This window comes from Mizuhopecten yessoensis, unplaced genomic scaffold (assembly GCF_002113885.1).
Source record: "Mizuhopecten yessoensis strain PY_sf001 unplaced genomic scaffold, ASM211388v2 scaffold2461, whole genome shotgun sequence".
Classification (NCBI taxonomy): Eukaryota; Metazoa; Mollusca; class Bivalvia; order Pectinida; family Pectinidae; genus Mizuhopecten; species Mizuhopecten yessoensis.
The window spans coordinates 290,978-310,567 of record NW_018404557.1 but is presented as its reverse complement, the minus strand read 5'-3'; the positions used below and the strand labels follow the sequence as shown (position 1 = coordinate 310,567).

General features: G+C 37.8%; 1 protein-coding gene across 4 annotated transcripts in view; it reads right to left on the bottom strand.

Moving 5' to 3' along the window:
• LOC110446037 (potassium voltage-gated channel protein Shaw-like) overlaps positions 1-17,499 on the bottom strand; it is a 42,927-nt gene extending 25,428 nt beyond the window's left edge. Inside the window, exon 1 of one of the 4 annotated variants that reach the window (XM_021490983.1) lies at positions 17,369-17,499. In XM_021490983.1, the coding sequence (XP_021346658.1) occupies positions 17,369-17,458 (90 nt within the window). In that variant the 5' untranslated portion in view covers positions 17,459-17,499. Of the gene's footprint in view, positions 1-3,795; positions 4,012-8,581; positions 9,950-17,368 lie in introns of those variants that run through there. The other 3 variants (XM_021490984.1, XM_021490987.1, XM_021490988.1) reach the window with 3 other exon arrangements.
• Positions 17,500-19,590: the final 2,091 nt, after the last annotated feature.

Sequence of the window (19,590 nt, the reverse complement as noted above, 5' to 3'; positions counted from 1 at the left end):
TAGCCAGTAGACACTAGTCACCAGTCATTAGACACAAGCCAGTAAACTCTAGTCACTAGTCATTAGACAAAAGCCAGTAGACACTAGTCACTAGTCATAAGTCATTAGATACAAGCCAGTAGACACTAGTCACTAGTCATTAGACACATGCCAGTAGAAACTAGTCATAAGTCATTATACACTATTCAGTAGACACTAGTCATTAGTAATTAGATACAAGCCAGTAGTCAATAGTCACTAGTCATTAGACACAAGTCAGTAGACACTAGTCACTAGTCGTTAGACAAAAGCCAGTAGACACTAGTCACTAGTCATAAGTCATTAGATACAAGCCAGTAGACACTAGTCACTAGTCATTAGACACATGCCAGTAGAAACTAGTCATAAGTCATTATACACTAGCCAGTAGACACTAGTCATTAATCATTAGATACAAGCCAGTAGTCAATAGTCACTAGTCATTAGACACAAGTCAGTAGACACTAGTCACTAGTCGTTAGACACAAACCAGTAGACACTAGTCACTAGTCATTAGATACTATCAAGTAGACACTAGTCACTAGTCATTAGCCCCAAGCCAGTAGACACTAGCCACTAGTCATTAGTCATTAGACACAAGACAGTAGACACTAGACACTAGTCATTAGACACAAGCCTGTAGACACTAGTCATGAGTCATTAGACACTAGCCACTAGTCATTAGACACAAGCCAGTAGACACTAGTCATAACTCATAAGACACAAGCCAGTAGAAGCTAGTCAATAGTCCTTATATATAAGCCAGTAGACACTAGTCACTAGTCATTAGACACAAGCCAGTTGACACTAATCACTATTCATTAGACATTAGCTAGTAGACACTAGTCATTAGTCATTAGACACTAGCCATTAGACATTAGTCATTAGACACAAGCCAGTAGACACTAGACACTAGTCATTATATACAAGCCAGTAGACAATAGTCACTAGTAATTAGACACTAGCCAGTAGCCAGTAGACACTAGTCATAAGACAAAAGCCAGTTGACACTAATCCCTATTCATTAGACATTAGCTAATAGACACTAGTCATTAGTCATTAGAGACAAGACAGTAGACACTAGTCACTAGTCGTTAGACACTAGCCAGTAGACACTATTCACTAGTCATTAGTCATAAGACACAATCCAGTAGACACTAGTCACTAGTAATAAGACGCAAGCAACTAGACATTAGTCATAAGTCATTAGACGCTAGCCAGTAGACGCTAGTTACTAGTCATTAGTCATTAAAAACAAGCTAGTAGAGACTAGCCCCTATTCATTGGACAAAAGCCAGTATACACTAGTCACTAGTAATTAGACACTAGCCAGTAGACACTAGTCGATAGTCATTATATACAAGCCAGTAGACAATAGTCACTAGTAATTAGACACTAGCCAGTAGACACTATTCACTATTAATTAGACCTTAGCCAGTAGACACTAGTCGATAGTCATTATATAAAAGCCAGTAGACAATAGTCACTAGTCATAAGATAGTCACTAGTCATTAGACGCAAACAAGTAGACATTAGTCATAATTCATTAGACACTAGCCAGTAGACACTAGTCGATAGTCATTATATACAAGCCAGTAGACAATAGTCACTAGTCATAAGACACAAGCAAGTAGACACTAGACACTAGTCATTATATACAAGCCAGTAGACACTAATTACTAGTCATTAGACACTAGCAAGTAGACACTGGTTATTACTCATTAGACACTAACCGGTAGACACTAGTCATAAGACACAAGCCAGTAGACACTAGTCACTAGTAATTAGACCCTAGCCAGTAGACACTAGTCACTAGTCATTAGACACTAGCCAGTAGACACTAGTCGATAGTCATTATATACCAGCCAGAAGACACTAGTCACTAGTCATAAGACACAAGCAAGTTGACACTAGACACTAGTCATTAGATACAAGCCAGTAGACACTAGTTATTACTCATTAGACACTAGCCGGTAGACACCAGTCATTAGACACTAGCCAGTAGACAATAGTCACTAGTCATTAGTCATTAGACACAAGCCAGTAGACACTAGTCACTAGTCATTAGACACTAGCCAGTAAACACTAGTCACTAGTCATTAGACACTAGCCAGTAGACACTAGACATTAGTCATTAGACACTAGCCAGTAGACACTAGTTATTAGTCATTAGACACTAGTAATAAGACACTATCCATATACACTAGCCTATAGACACAATGGATTAGATATGAATAATAACTCGACTTATCATCGGCACCAATCTTATCACTCGCCTTATCATGAAGCACGACTAATCAAGAATTAATCATTCGAATACTTTGACTAAGATCAAACAAACAAAACAAAAACAAATAAAAATCCACTCGTAATTCGTCTCATAATTAATTTCTATGAATCAATCAGGAAAAATAACGAAATATCAACAAAACCGTAACTCGAACTCAAAATCGATAAACTAGGACCACTTATATATAGATGTAATGTTAACATAGATACCCTTGAAACAATACAAGGAAAACCAGACCAGGTGGTCCGGGAGGGTGAGCGTCTTCTGCTACATCGAAATCATTATATTTTGAGCAAGCTCTTGAGTACCGTAGGTTGAGGAAGCAGAGATGTCGTTATCAAGCAAGGCAAAGTTCTTAGTAGTAATCGTCTATATCTGTCATAATGTACGTTAAGATTAGGGACAGCAGCTGGTGAAGAAAAGTCTGTAGTATCCTTGATCCCAAATTAAGAAGGATATATACGATCCATGTGGTGAATAATTGAAGGACTTTGCAAGGTTTATTTACCAGTCCTGATAAGTTCTTTACATATCTTTGCTTATCAGGAACTACTCGTAATAAATTGACTTATCATGAACATTGCTCATTATAACTTGACAAATCATAACTCAACCTATCACTGAAAGTGAACGTTATAACTCAACGCTTCACATGAATTACTCCCCTTTATCGATAGATACTTTACATTCATTGCCAGAAAGTTCTTTTATGAAGATGTTCAGTTACATGAAATGTGGCGATCAAGCCTAATAGAGCATACACACGTTTTGCTCAATAGTAAAACGGACCGACTTGCACCAAGGTTTGGGATGTTGTACAGCCAAAACAAAAAGGATCGAGATGTTGTACAGCCAAAACAAAAAGGATCGAGCGGTTTAATAAAGGCTAAGTTTGTTTTCATCACAAACAGTAGCTGAAAACTTATTTAGCAAGCTTTCGAAAACGTCTGTGACCTTACTGATTCGGCACACTGTGACCCAGTGAGTTGTTATCAGCGATTAGGAGTAGAGACACCGGTCATTTGCACTCTATGCTTGACAAAGGAAACAGACGTTTTCGAAAGCTCGCAAAATATATTTCGATTCCTGTTTGTGATCTAACAAATTTTGCCTTTATCATTAATACCAGGCTGATGAGTCTTTGAACGTACACAATTTTCTTATCGAAAGCAGCTATAAACTCAGCATACTCAGCTTACTCACCGGAAGTAGCCGTTAGCTCAACCAACTACACACACAATTTACTCACCGGAAGTAACTGTGATTGGCTTTAATTTTGTTTAACGTCCTGTTAACAGCTAAGGTCATTTAAGGACGTGACTCTATGTGTGTACTGTATGAGTGCTTGCGTGTGTGTATGCAGGAGACAGGGTATGTTGGTGTGCTTGTGAACTCACATACATAATTCACTTACAGAACGTAACCTTGAACTCATCCAACATCATAACCGGAAGTTACCGCTATCATCACAATTAAAATATACTCACCGGAAGTCCTAGGTGATACATGTTGGTATAGCTCTAAACAACCCTATAGACTGACCTATACAGGGTGTACCAGACGTATACCCATGTGTCCGGGCGTATCTGTGGACAAAGTTCAAGGCGAGGCGACATGCCTTCTATAATATCAGGCACGTGTGTATCTGTCAAATACAATTTTCCGAAAACCGTGAAGCCCAGACACACGCTGCTCGATATTTGCACTCATTCTGCATATGTAATGTACGTGCATGCGTGTTGATAATGTTATATTAGATTAGTTGTTAGAGCGTTTGCAGGTATCTATACTCGGAGTACGGGCCTGTGGAAGCTATATACAAGTACATCTCTCTGCCAAATGATCAGAGTGGCATAGGCCTACGAGGCTATGGGTTAGTAGTAAGTCAATGTGTTGGGTTAGACGTTAAAGTGACATGGGGTAAGCTATCTCCTTGTCGATCTTTGATACGGCAGTCTAAGCAAGCACTGGATAATCCATACCACGTGCAATGGGTATTGTGGAGCACACTCATTAGGCTTCCAATAGACCTGTTACCAATTGAGTAATTGGGACTTGATGCTTTGTTTACTAATGTTTTCAGCTGATCATTGCTTACAATAAATATATTTCAGCTTATCCTTTGTCAGCAATAGAGATATCTTAGCCATTTGTTAGTTTACAATATAGAGATACATTTCATCTGATTCGTTGTCTACAACAGAGATATGTTAGCGGAAGGTTTGTTTACAGAAGGAAGATCCCAGCAGACTGTTTGTTTGTTTAATCAGTGAGTTTATACGGTTTGTTAACATTATGAGTTTATTTTCTTCAGTTTACATCTTATATACAGTTGGTTACTAAGTTTAAATGCAATGATTTGTTTACGTTAATTTACATCTTATTGTTTCCTTACATCATTGAGTTTACATGTGATCATTTGTTTATTATTACTGAATTGACAGCTGATGGTTTGTTTACGTCAACGCTTACCCTTCATGAACACCTGGTCCTTGTACATTGTCAAGGGTCTCTATGTAAATCTTTACTTTGTTCATATCTTGCCCTAGTTTTTCGATTTTGAATTCGAGTGTTCTCTTGTTGTTTGTTTGTTTACCTCTAATGGTTTGTTTACATTTGGTGGTTGGTTTACACTGACGATTTGTTTATCTGACGACTTGTTTACATTAATGATTTTTTTTCTATTCATTTGGTAACATCAGCACGTGTGACTGGTTGGACGTTATGAAACAGAGACGGATCTAGTCTTCTGCCGTTTATACAGACTTGCAACTACTGCATTAGCATTGACATTTCTGTAAGTTCTACATTGATATTACGAGGTCTGCCGAATAGTATCCCCCCCCCCCCTTCAAAAACAAACAAACGATCCAGTAAACGTCCAAGACAGACTTCTTGCTGACATGTATTGCCACTGCGCATGTCACAGTGAAGTGAATGCCATCTAGATAACAAATCATGCATGCATCACTCATACTTCTATTACATCTGAATATAATTCAAGATAAACAACAGTAAATAAAAGGCACACGTAACCAGGATCATATCACAATACGTGGCGTCATGCCGACACTTGGCAACCTCTAGGTTCCATAAAATCGTAGCGTTTCAACCAAAAATATAAACATGTCTTCCAGTCCTCTTTCTGCCATACGATAAAATAACTACAGTACGTGCACTTTATACAGCGCGGGAACATTCTGGGAATGTTGACAAGGCAGCCCCTATCCGTTCACGGAATAGTATACAGGCCGTACACACTACAAACATATGTCGTGCGCGTGCCTGTCCCGATCACTTCGCCGTGTACATCAGGTGTTTACATTGATACAAACATTACAGTCCAGATACAAAACTGTTGCAATTATGTCAGGCATTGTAAGAGCCGTTTGGTGGCGGTTTTATTGCGAGTGGGTTTGGAGATATTCCAATGTAGTTAGTACCTACAAAAACACAAACGGTTACTGATGCACGTAACCTTCTATTACTTCACTATTGCGCACTGCAGTGCGTTCAAATGTCTTAACTTAATATACAATAGTCTGGTGTACAGTATGTGTACATGTATATAAACATTTCTTTGTTCTCCTTGAGCTTTAAGCTCGTCAGTCCCTCTTGAACTATCGACGCTGCGTTCGTGACTGCAGTGCTAACGGTGTGGAGTGAACACCTATCAGAAACAAACAGACATTAACTGCACCGTAACCGCTACATCCTGGAACACGTCACTTATAACGTAACAGATTGTTTCCGTCACGAGAGATAGGCTACCAACACGTTGCTTGGAAACTTTGGAAATCGAATTTCTAAAAGTTTGAAGAAAATATCCTAAATATTTATTATTCAAACACAGTATATTGTGTAGAAGTTAAACCCCAGAGGGAAAACAATATCAAATATGTTGTCACGAGTTCTTCAATCTTTATAATATTTCTTGGGAAACATTATTTGCTTATTTTCCAAACCCAGAAATTTATATACCAAGAATGTGGCTACATGTTACCACAGGGACATGAGAATTAATTACAGCTTTATTTGGACCTAAACTAAGGTGTTCAGAGTAATTTGACATTTTTAGGGGTTTAGGTCGACTTTCGGTAAAAAAAAAAGACACCCCGCAATGATCATATACGCTCTTATACCTGTTTTGTTGTCCAGGTCACTGGTCACCACAATCTGAGAAGATTAAACACACGTGCCACTTAAAAAGGGAGGTAGTCCAATATTAGTAAGTTAAGCTTCCAATCATACACACTTAACGACACGTATAACGATGTGGAGGAGGGTTCGGTAGCAGGTTTGTTTCTCCCCAAAATTACGCTGTACGCGTACCAGAATTCGCGAAGAGTAAAAAAAAACATTGAGATATTTATCATTTTAGGTCATACTGACTGACAGGGAGTGTACTGCAATATCAAGGTATTCATATACATCAAGTTTTCACCAATAACTGTTTGTTTATTTGATTGTTTGTTTGTGAGGAGTTTTTGTGTCTTTGTAACAGCGAAGTCAGTGAAGGATAAAGGTTACCCTGTTAATTATCCGAGTAGAAGATAGCTAACCCGGTTAGTGGTCAGAGTATAAGATAGATAATCAAGTTTAAAGTAAGAAATATTATAGCTAACCCGCCGAGTATAAGATAAGAAACCCGGTTAGTGGTCTGAGAACAACATAGCTAGCCCAGTTAGTGGCCAGAGCATTATAAAGCTTACCCAGTAACTAAACCGAGTATAGCATAGCTAACCTGGTTAGTGATCAGAGTGTAAGATAGCTGACCCGGTAAGTTGTCAGAGTAAAATAAAGCTTACCCGGTTAGTGATAAGAGTATTAAATAGCTAACCCTATTATCCCGGATATTGTTTTAACAACCAACAACCTGTTGGGCATGTATATAACACTAGGACCCTTAGGCGAAAGCAGCATGTAGACTCGTGAATAAGATAGCCATCCAAGTCTATATTTACTAACAATGGGTGATCCAAAACAAAGAAAGAAATTGATTTAGAATAAACAAATCTATTTAACTAGTATGATTGAGTAGGGTGCACAATACACTGCAATATTATTACCTTTTTAATCGTTTTGTGTTTTCCTGCTCAATAATTACAAAAAAAACACGATTAAAATACCTATCTGACACAATGTATCAGAGAGCTAAACACGATACAACAAGTACTATTAACCTATTTACAGAATGTAAGTGTAACTTACGTAAACACTTATGAAACTGTTCACTCTGATACACGTTAAGCGTGAAACAAAAGGTCATCATTTCATAAAATCATTATGATCACCATATTACAAAATTACATACAGAAGTACAAGTGGGTAGTATGGTGATAGATCTAGAGTAACAAGAAAAACACCTTTGTGTCTTCATAACTGACATCTTGTTAGAATGAGGTGACAAACACATGTTTGATAATTTGCGTCATAATCGGTCTAGGTAATTCGAAATCACATTTAAATCTGAATGGTATAATTTACCGCATCATTAAATAGATATCTGTGAATAAGCGTGCGCCATGGAATTTACCTGTCCTAAAATACACCTATTTCTGTATACCAAACACTGAAATACACAGGATGCTGTGCCTCGTTGACGACTATCCCCAAATGGAGATGGATGTAAAAGGTAACACCTTATTGTGTCAGCATCCGGGTAATCAGTGACAGTCAGTAACAAATGAACAGTCACGATCCTGGTACAGAAATCGACAGTAATAAGTTGTTCAGGTGTTGTTTATGATCGGTCGAACGGTGTACTCATTAAAACCGGACTGACCCAAACTGGCAACCACAATACCTACCCGTGGTATGTCGTTATCACAACTAAACCTACTGTGCCATCATTTCGTATACTCGTATCCAGTCTAATAACAAATAATGTAAAATCTTGGGGCCTAATAGTTCCCAGTGTTCTTTGCTCTACGGCTTCCTTAACTTCTGTGAATAGTGTCCGGACTAATTAATGTCGTTAACAGAACACTGCACAACGTTATCGAACTATTAACAAGACATAACTTGGGGACTAATTCAATCTCATTAAAATCAGATGTTAATAAAAAATACTTACGGCTAGTCATGCGGTACGTGTTAATGAACAGCTGTATTTATTCAGATTGGGACTAATTAAGAGGAAAAATCAAACTTTTCACAATGATCGTCATAAAATAAAAACTATTAACAAGAACTGTTTTTAATACTGAATGTCATAAACCAATATGTAAATACTTATCATGCTGTGACAATGAATATCAATTGTATACGTACCGTTTTGTCATTCATCGTAAGTATATACATACCATTATGTCAGTGGCAAGCCGGTTCATAAGAACCACTAAGCCTCGGCCATCTATTGCCATGGTAACCAGAAATGGCGGTGTCTTCTATCGGCACCTGTCTGATAACCATGAAGCCAATTGTGAGTGACCGGATATGTCACAGTTACCGTACGATGAATATTATCTTTTCCGTATTAAAACAAAGTGAACCCAACTGTTCAGGATCTTTAACGGTATTCCTATGATCCGTCGTCAGTTTGTATGGTCTTGAGTTTCTCATCAAACACATGTTTCAGACGTCAACTTTATGAAAACACACACTTTAAACAATGAACAAGACAGCACTTTGAGAAAAGTATATCCGTAGCGATCATGGCAATTGTTTTCACAATTATATACGTATCGGAAACTTATGTGTCAAGATACGCGTTCATACGCGCGAGACGTCAAAATTCTCGCAACAATGATAACTTGGCTTGGGAATGTCCATCTTTGTTTGGCACACAGGTGTATGCACTTCTCTCCCGCGATAGTTCTGTTTTCTATACAGCACATATGGCTGGCTGTATGGTACACACAAAATAACACTGCAAGTATGACGAGTTCTGAAAATGAAATCAAAATTTCCCTCGCAAGTAGGTCATGTCTGATGCCACGTTTACAAATGCACCAGTTTAGAGATTATGGCGAGGAACTCGTTTTCACAGAATATGTTGCTAACAGTACTACACTGCGGTTTTCCACGTGTACGAGTGCTATCATAAACAAAATGTTCATGGGCAAAGTTGTTCGCCGTGTTTTTCAACATTAAACTAATTGGGACTAGCCAAACTCCTATATGCAGTACATTGACGCCTATGTAATGCTCATTGCCCCCAACGCAGTAGGTACTAACTCCTGTCTTGGTGGGTTTTGGATTTTATGTACTGTTTGACTCCTATGGAATGTTAATTGACTAGTATGTAATGTGTTTTGACACATATTTAGCGTTTTATTGGCTCCAACACAATGACTCTTGTGTATGTTGACTCTTATGTAGCGAATTTTGACTCATATGTAGTGTGGATTGACTCTTCTCGTCATGTGTATTGACTTCTGTCGTAGTGTGTATTGACTCCTTTTGTAGTGTGAATCGACGCTAATGTAGTTTGGATGTAAACAACGTCGGCGTGGCAGTGATGGCCGACACGCAAGCCCGACGTAAAAACGGCCGTTTTAAATCAACTACTAGACCACGACTATGCGACGAAACATGGTGACACTCGTTCACACATTGAAGAGGCGCTGACTACTGAGGCCCCTACTACTGACAAGTGGCCTGGGAAGTATTTTTTACATTCACACGACATCACAATAGTAAGGATTATATTTTATATTTGATTTTATGCCCAATAGGCCTATATTTCAAGTTATTTTTTTTTTATATTGCATACAACAGTTTTATTTTTACAATGTGATATTTGTATACCACAATATCGTATGTTGTTATTTTTGCGTATAGTGTGATATTTGTTATACCACAATATATATAGTATGTTGTTATCTGTTTATAATGCACAAGTTTATTATTGCCATATAGTGTGATATTTTTTATATCACTCTATGGTATGTTGTTATCTGTACATAACCTGAAAGTTTATTATTGTTGTATAGTGTGATTTTTTTTATATCACTCTATGGTATGTTGTTATCTGTACATAACCTGAAAGTTTATTATTGTTTTGTTCAGAATGTAAAAGTTTATTATTGTTGTATAGTGTGATTTTTTATGTCACAACATAGTATGTTATTTGTACAGTATGTAGAAATTAATTATCGTTGTGTAAAGTATGTGGAACTTTATTATTGCTGTTCATTGTGACACAGTAAAGTACATTGTTTGTTACAATGTTATTCATACACGATGTGCAATTTGTCTTATATTGGTTATTACATTTGAAGTAATATTATTGGTCGGTAATGCCTACTGTATTATATTTGTATACAAAAAGTGTTATATTGTATGTTGTAAATTGAATAATGAATTTTTGGGATTTTACAAATGTAAGAGTTGTCTCTCTTTTTTGTTTATTTTTTTTTTATCTTTTAAAAAAAAAAAAAAATTTAGAATAAGTAAGTCCGCAAGATATTTTTTTTTGTCACCCATATTTTCTTTTCGTCGTCCAAACATGTTGCATTGGCACTCGGAATTTTATTGATTCATGCAATGGGCATTTTTGTTTGTTTTAGTATTATCGTGCGAAAATAACTCAGTTTTTGTGTGTTTTGTTCATCAATATTGTCATTGTTATTATTTTTTATGTATTGTTTTTCTAATAAACCATTGTTGCATCAAATAATATATAATTTGTTGCATTTTGTTCAATTGAATTTCTTTTTTAAATCGAAATTTCATAACTTCCCAAAAAATCTGAAGAAACTCCCGCAAGGTATGGGTTATTGTTCAGAAATGATTTGCTTATGCAATAGCGATGCCGTAGAAAAACACACCAATGTCTCATCACATTTTTAGGCGGAGGGATTGGGATCCTTAAGAAGTACTAGTACGTATTAACAAACAAAAATGACCGTAATAGCAGAAGAAGCGAGCGAAAACCGGGCAAGAAAGATCGTCATTTTAAAGGGATATGGCGTGGCATTATGTTCTTTCCGGCACATAAGAAAATCAAACTAAATTCCTTTTTGTTTTATGTCTTTGACACGTTTCAAACCTGAGTGTGGGCTTGACGGAAAGTTAATGAAGTTTGCTGTGTATGAAAAATTAAAAACGCCAGTTTCTTCCTGCTGATACAAGGAAAAAAGAGCGAAGGTCTATTCTACTACATGTTAACGTTTTCTATAATTAAAACACGAGTTATAACACATGTTTCTCCGCACGAGGTGTACGCCAACCCTTCGTATGTGCTACAGATGTTTGCGGTGTTGGTAAAGCACGGTTGTTGTATTAACGGAGTTGTACGGAAACAGTCGATACTCTCCCGTTCTACCGTCATAAGCTGTATTACAGTTACCACTCTATAGCGCTGCTACTTTATAACCCTACCAAGTTCTGATGGCATTCATATAGACTGCAAATGCCATGACCCATGTGTTGACGTCATCTTTATACTGATCCTCCATGGAACATACACGTTACATAGATTTATTTGAATTATCTGCTGAATTATATTTTGCAGATTTTAAAATGGCCCATACTATGATGTTTGCCTGCAAAACTTTGATATTAACATAGACTGTAAATGCTTTTTCATCACAGTTTAATTTTTAAATTATTATTGTTATATTTTTATAATTGGCTACATGACTACGAACTCTTATTTGATAGTTAGGGCTTGATACTATAGCATCAACAGTCAAAAAACGAACCGGAAATATAAGATTTAACGCTTAAGTCGGCGAAGTATGTGTGGACAACAATCGCAGCGCCCTCATCAGTTATTTTCTAAAACTTCGATCAGCCGACGTTCTCCGAATCGTGGTGATAAGTGTTACACAAACCCAGTACAATAATATACCTACTAGACTAATTACATCTTACCAAATTGGCAGTCACTGCACAATGATAATCTGCAATAATAAACAAACCTACAGTAGAAATAGCGTCACTATTATAAATTATGTAATAGGTATCGCGTGTGCTTCCCTACGAAAACCAGTCCTTAAATGACCTTAGCTGTTAAAAGGACGTTAAACCAAATTAAACCAAACCCTACCCTACCAAAGCAACAGTCCTGGACACTCCCCAAGGTTGAACGTGATATAATGTACTAAGACATTCTATCTATATATCTATCTATGTTACATAGGTAGTCTATGTTTTGAGGTTTAACTCATTATAGGATTACGTTGTACCTGTATATTTGTTTATCGTTAACAATGATTTTTTCTCTATGATAAAAACATTTATAACATTTCAAATAAATAATCCTCCCTTACGTACACCACTACCCGATTGTTCCCCCTATTCCGCTATGGACCCCATAGGTGCCTCCGCAACACTTCGTATTCCCCTGGGGACGCGTGCCGTGCGGATCATGTATCTTCGCGCGGATCATGTTTCTTCGTGCATTAAGTCGTTATCCCGTTTCACATTCCGCGTTTGTAATTAGGATGCTTCGCAGTGCACGTGCTTTGTCCATTACAGACAACAGTACGGAATCCCCGAAGGACTCCGATGTCTGCACGTGCACTGTGCTGGTCAGTACGCCATTTTAATGGTTGTTGTCATACATTTGTAAAGCTGTATATGAACTGTATCATTTAGAAGTATTTATAAACAAATAGAAAAGAAATCTCGAGATTATAGAAAGTTACATCAATAACACTCATTGAACATGCATTCACAAACAGGATGTGGATGATCACACGCCACCTGGTGACAGAACACTGTACCAGTGATTGAAATCTAACGTGCAGTTCAATGATATATCCAGAAAGGACTTTTCCCCCCGATATTCCTCTCAGCGACTTATTACTCGTCTCTGTGTTTTCACGTTTTCAAGACAAACACGATATGTATCCACTCTGATAAAGAACGATTTAACCCAGTTCTGTTTCAAGTTTGATGCTGGAATATAAATGAGCAAGCGACTAAAATCTGTTGGTATATAATTATTCTATGATTTCTGCTCCAGCTACGTAAAAAACAATCAACAATGCTAAAGCTCAGTAAATGTATGTGTGCTAAGGACGACGACCGTACAGTCATGCGACAGTGTATCTGATAGTCACGTGATGTGAAGATCAAGTGACTAAATGAGTCATGTGACTACACTGCACATTCCCACAGTTATATCATTTAAAGAAAGTGTATAAAAAGTTAACATTTCGATGCAAGAATTGTTTAAGCCAGATAACGATTCTGGAAGGCACATAATCAGTGAACTTCTCTAAGACCTAGTCAGCTGTATGGCATATAAATCTGTATCAGCGATATATAACAAGTGACACAGAAAACTCGACAAAAACATGGACGCGATGTATTGCAGCAAAATCAGTTTTTAATAAACTAGTTAAAAAATCTCGTAAAGACGTGACTTGAGTTCTCGTTATATTTGATGTAAATGCACGTATATTGCAAGTAGTTTCTCTACGGCATCTATAGCATCACATTTGTATAAAATATATAGCATCATTGTATGTGGAAAGATAGTGAAATGATGGACATAAAATCCGTAATGTTGATCAGTGTGTAAGATTTTGTTTCTATATAGCATTTGTGATAGGTTGTATAATTGAGTGGTGTTTCCATGGGAGAGGTGCCGCGGTAATTGAACAACATATTCCCCATATCTCGGATATCTTAAACTATTTCTTGGCACAGTATCATTTGAGCGCAGGCAACTTTCTTTCTTTCTAGTAAGCTCGCTAATTGGACCGGAACCTGCAATCATTGTTAAGGTATGCATTTGCCCCTCACTGTCTATAGTGTGTAAGATATTACACCCTCCCCTCACTGTCTATAATGTTTGTAAGGTATTTACCCTCCCCTCACTGTCTATAGTGTGTAAGATATTACACCCTCCCCTCACTGTCTATAGTGTGTGTAAGGTATTACACCCTCCCCTCATTGTCTATAGTGTGTGTAAGATATTACACCCTTCCCTCACTGTCTATAGTGTGTGTAAGGTATTTTGCCCTCCCCTCACTGTCTATAGTGTGTAAGGTATTGACCCTCCCCTCACTGTCTACAGTGTGTGTAAGGTATTTAACCCTCCCCTAACTGTCTATAGTGTGTGTAAGGTATTACACCCTCCTCTCACTGTCTATAGTGTGTGTAAGGTATTACATCCTCCTCACACAGTCTATAGTGTATATAACGTATAACATCCTCCTCTCACTGTCTATAGTGTATATAACGTATAACATCCTCCCCTCACTGTCTATAGTGTGTAAGGTATTGACCCTCCCCTCACTGTCTACAGTGTGTGTAAGGTATTTTACCCTCCTTACATCCTCCTCTCACTGTCTTTAGTGTGTAAGGTATTACATCCTCCTCTCAATGTCAATAGTGTATATAACGTATTACATCCTCCTCTCACTGTCTTTAGTGTGTAAGGTATTACATCCTCCTCTCACTGTCTATAGTGTATATAACGTATTACATCCTCCTCTCACTGTCTTTAGTGTGTAAGGTATTTTACCCTCCTCTCACTCTCAATAGTGTGTGTAAGATATTACACCCTCCCCTAATTGTCTATAGTTTGTGTAACGTATTACCCCTACCCCACTAATTGTCTATAGTGTGTGTAAGATATTACACCCTCCCCTAATTGTCTATAGTTTGTGTAACGTATTACAACCTCCCCTCACTGTCTATAATGTTTGTAAGGTATTTTACCCTCCCCTCACTGTCTATAGTGTGTGTAAGGTATTACACCCTCCCCTCATTGTCTATAGTTTGTGTAAGGTATTTTGCCCTCCCCTCACTGTCTATAGTGTGTAAGGTATTTACCCTCAACTCACTGTCTATATTGTGTATAAGCTTGTTTACCCTCCTCTCAATGTCTATAGTGTGTGTAAGATAGTACACCCTCCCCTCACTGTATATATTGTTTGTAAGTTATTTTACCCTCCCCTCACTGTTTATAGTGTGTGTAAGATATCACAACCTCTCCTCACTGTCTATAGTGTGTGTAAGATATTACACCCTCCCCTCACTGTCTATAGTTTGTGTCAGGTATTTTACCCTCCCCTCACTGTCTATATTGTGTGTAAGTTATTTTACCCTCCCCTCACTGTCTACAGTGTGTGTAAGGTATTTACCCTCCTCTCACTGGCTATAGTGTTTGTAATGTAGTTTACCCTCCTCTCACTGTCTATAGTTTGTGTAAGATATTACACCCTCCCATCACTGTCTATAGTTTGTGTAATGTATTTTACCATCCCCTCACTGTCTATAGTGTGTATAAGGTATTTTACCCTCCCCTCACTGTCTATAGTGTGTAAGGTATTTACCCTCCCCTCACTGTCTACAGTGTGCGTAAGGTATTTTACCCTCCTCTCACTGTCTACAGTGTGTGTAAGGTATTTTACCCTCCTCTCACTGTCTATAGTGTGTAAGGTATTTTACCCTCCTCTCACTGTCTACAGTGTGTGTAAGGTATTTTACCCTCCCCTCACTGTCTACAGTGTGTGTAAGGTATTTTGCCCTCCTCTCACTGGCTACAGTGTGTGTAAGGTATTTTACCCTCCTCTCACAGTCTACAGTGTGCGTAAGGTATTTTACCCTCCTCTCCCTGTCTACAGTGTGTGTAAGGTATTTTACCCTCCCCTCCCTGTCTACAGTGTGCGTAAGGTATTTTACCCTCCTCTCCCTGTCTACAGTGTGTGTAAGGTATTTTACCCTCCTATCACTGTCTACAGTGTGCGTAAGGTATTTTACCCTCCCCTCACTGTCTACAGTGTGTGTAAGGTATTTTGCCCTCCTCTCACTGGCTACAGTGTGTGTAAGGTATTTTACCCTCCTCTCACTGTCTACAGTGTTATAAGGTATTTTACCCTTCTCTCACTGTCTAAAGTGTGTGTAAGGTATTTTACCCTCCCCTCACTGTCTATAGTGTGTGTAATGTATTTTACCCTCCCCTCACTGTCTACAGTGTGTGTAAGGTATTTTACCCTCCCCTCACTGTTATACACAGTTTGTTACGTGTTACATTCCCCTTTTATCTAGTGAATGTCACGATTTCCTACTCCCCGTTCTGAGGATTAAAAATGAATTATTGGCAACAGGCATGTACCATATCGTCAACACACAAAGGACTAAATATGTCACATCGTCAACATACAAGGGCAAACCTGAACCAAATGTGTATAGGAAAAGATAACAGCCGGAACAGAGACGCCATAACCCCGATGCATACACCGGACTTTAAATCATTATTCAATGCGATCGTCACGGTTGATCTGGTCCGTGGGACGTACTACTACGGATAGACAACGAGTTCTGACTAAAGTATTATATTTCAACACTTTATTTTAGGATTTATTTTATGCCTACCCTAAACATTAGAGAAACTCGTCGACTTTTAAATCCGTGCTTTCCGGACAGGTTCAATTTAAATAAATTTTGTTGTCAAAGGACAAATGAATTGGGCAGCAGGCATAGCATATTTAAGCCCTCTCCAAACAGTGGTACAAGCATAGACATAGACATTAGAACACATACAAACACATATAAACAAGTTTGTATGATCAAATTAATAATTGAATTAGGGGAAACAACCACTAATACCCATTTTTATTATAATTTAATCTAATGGTTTAAATTCTAACCTTTTTTTTTTGATACCGAAAAGGCATATAAAATATATTGATGGAGCTGCATGTATACACATTTGATGGGATTAAATTGTCCGGACAGGTTTAGTGTGTTGGTTCTACACAATACACTGTAAATACCACGATTATAATCCTACACGGCCATCACGTCTACGCTGTAGCTACATATCTAGACTTGTAGGCTTTAAAATCAGCCATGCTTTTATTGTTCGTATTTTTCTACGTAAATGTAAGTCAAATGCAAGAAGTGATTTAATTCCTGACACTTATCCATGCACCATGGGTGTATTTATTGTTTTCCCATCTCCCACCGCGATTCTCTTTCACCCATATATGTAAATTTACGTATCATGTCTTCCATATAATTAAATAATTGATTACATTAATTTTCATCCCCCCCCCTCCCCCCCCCCTTGCAGTCCACACTGATCTCTAACGCTGACGTTACAACCGTTGTCTCGACTTTTACCTGTAGTAAAGCGTGTCTGTGACTTACCTTGAGGGGGATATACTCCGCCCGGGGGTCATTTCGGTCCATGTCCAATTCTGCGGCCCCGAAAGGAAATACTAGTGTATATTGAGACATAGCTGTATGCCTTAACGTCCTGATTTACCTTTCCATGTGTTCTAGTGAACCAACTAGAACGAACACATACTTATTGTCGCCCCATTTAAATACCCTAAAGTTAAAGTTATTATTCATTTACCTGGCTACACATTTAAAGGCCAATCTTTTTCTGAAATCCTTTACGCAAATATAAACCGCAATTAAGATGTTAACTACCTTCGCCTTGAGAAACATCACACGTCAGATAGCGAGTCTTAACGTGCAGAACAATTTTGAGACCATAATCCCAGTTTAAGGTATATTTAACTAAAATGTTTTGTAACAAACACAGGTTCTAACGGGCCTTTCCAGGGGACGTGTGACGGTAATTACTACATTAGTTCATTTTCCGTTGAAAACGTAATGCAAATCACATTTCTAAAAGAATAATATTTCATTTGGAAATCAGTAAGTCTTGTGGTCGGGTGGCGCTGTGGATAGCGCACTTGCAATTCACCAAGTCGGCCGGGGTTCGATTCCGATCGGATGTGAAAAGTTACGTAGGGTGTCTCCGGGTACTTCGGTTTCCTCCAACATTAAGACTCCAACAAGAGTGATTAATACAAGTTGAAAAAGCATTTTTCATAATAATTGTTAAATAAATAAATTGTATATGTAGTCGGATATAGTAATTTTCCATAAAAAGGAGGTTTAGATGAAATTTTCACCCAAAGATATTTCTTTTTGTTTTCAAGAGTTTCTAGTCACCCTGACATACACACTCTCAATCACTCACATTTATCCGGAGAGAACTCAGTAATTTGAGAAAAGTAGATAAGCCTGGTGAAGTTCTTTTACCAACCCAATCGTAGAGAAACGGGATCAAAAGTGGTAGAGTTTTTGTATTATAGTACACATGCAACAGGTACACTAGGATGTCTTCAGCGAGGTTCACACGATTTGATGCACATAATTATATACGTACCTCATTATCACAAAGGTAAAGGCTTTTTAATTACGTTTACATTTACTTGAAATATAGTAGAACATTTTTTTCCGTACGTATTATATAAGGATCAGTGACCCCACAAACTTTATGTCTTTTTAGTGCCCGTCATCCAGACACTTCATGATTTGTGGAAAATATGAATAGACCCTGCTTGTCTTTTTCATCTTTGTTTGGTCCTAAATGGAACAAGCACACTTGCGTATCTTAATTTAATTGTAAAAAGTTGGTCTTCTGATAACTTTCGACATAAGGGAAACAACTCTCAATTTCTTTTTCATCATTTGATCATCGGAGTTGCTTCCCCTGCTCCGTAGACTGGTGGCAGACTAGCCGAAAGTAGGTCGATTTTGGTGTGTAACGTGATAAACGATTAAATTCCTACCCAGGATGCTTCATGACTTATCATATTATTTTCAGAATGATGTAGAGAAGATGTATAGGTCCATTTCCATTCCGTTCTGATCGATAACAGCCATTAATAGGAACCTGCACAATTATACACCAAAACAATCAAGTCAATTCACATACAAGTAGGTCGTACATTAAGTGTATGTGCAACAGATATATTTCCAAAATCACAGTAACAAGGAGACTAGACTGCCATTTTGTATCAAACCAAACCTTGGCAGAAAATGGCTTGAGGAAGTCAAATTACCATTTTGTTTTACAGCGGATACTGTCTCTGTCGCCAAATATTTACATTTTAAAATTGGAAATATTTTTCGAAAGCCTTTTGTTCTATTTTGCAATTCAAAGTGTAGAGTTCGTTGGAAAACATAAATTCTACTCACGATCGGTGAAGACTAAAGTTAGTACACACGTAGAGCGCTTCATACAATCGACACATTGTGTGATTAGCATAACTACTGCACATAATGCAATATCGGTACAGATTAGGTGGTACACAGTGTTATACATTGTCAGTACAGACTAGGTCATATACAGTGTTATACACTGTCGGTACAGACTAGGTCATATACAGTGTTATACACTGTCGTTAGAGACTAGGTCGTATACAGTGTTATACACTGTCGGTACAGACTAGGTCGTATACTGTGTTATACACTGTCGGTACAGACTAGGTGGTACACAGCATTATATACTGTAGGTATAGACTAGGTGGTACAAAGTATTATATACTGTCGGTACGGACTAGGTGGTA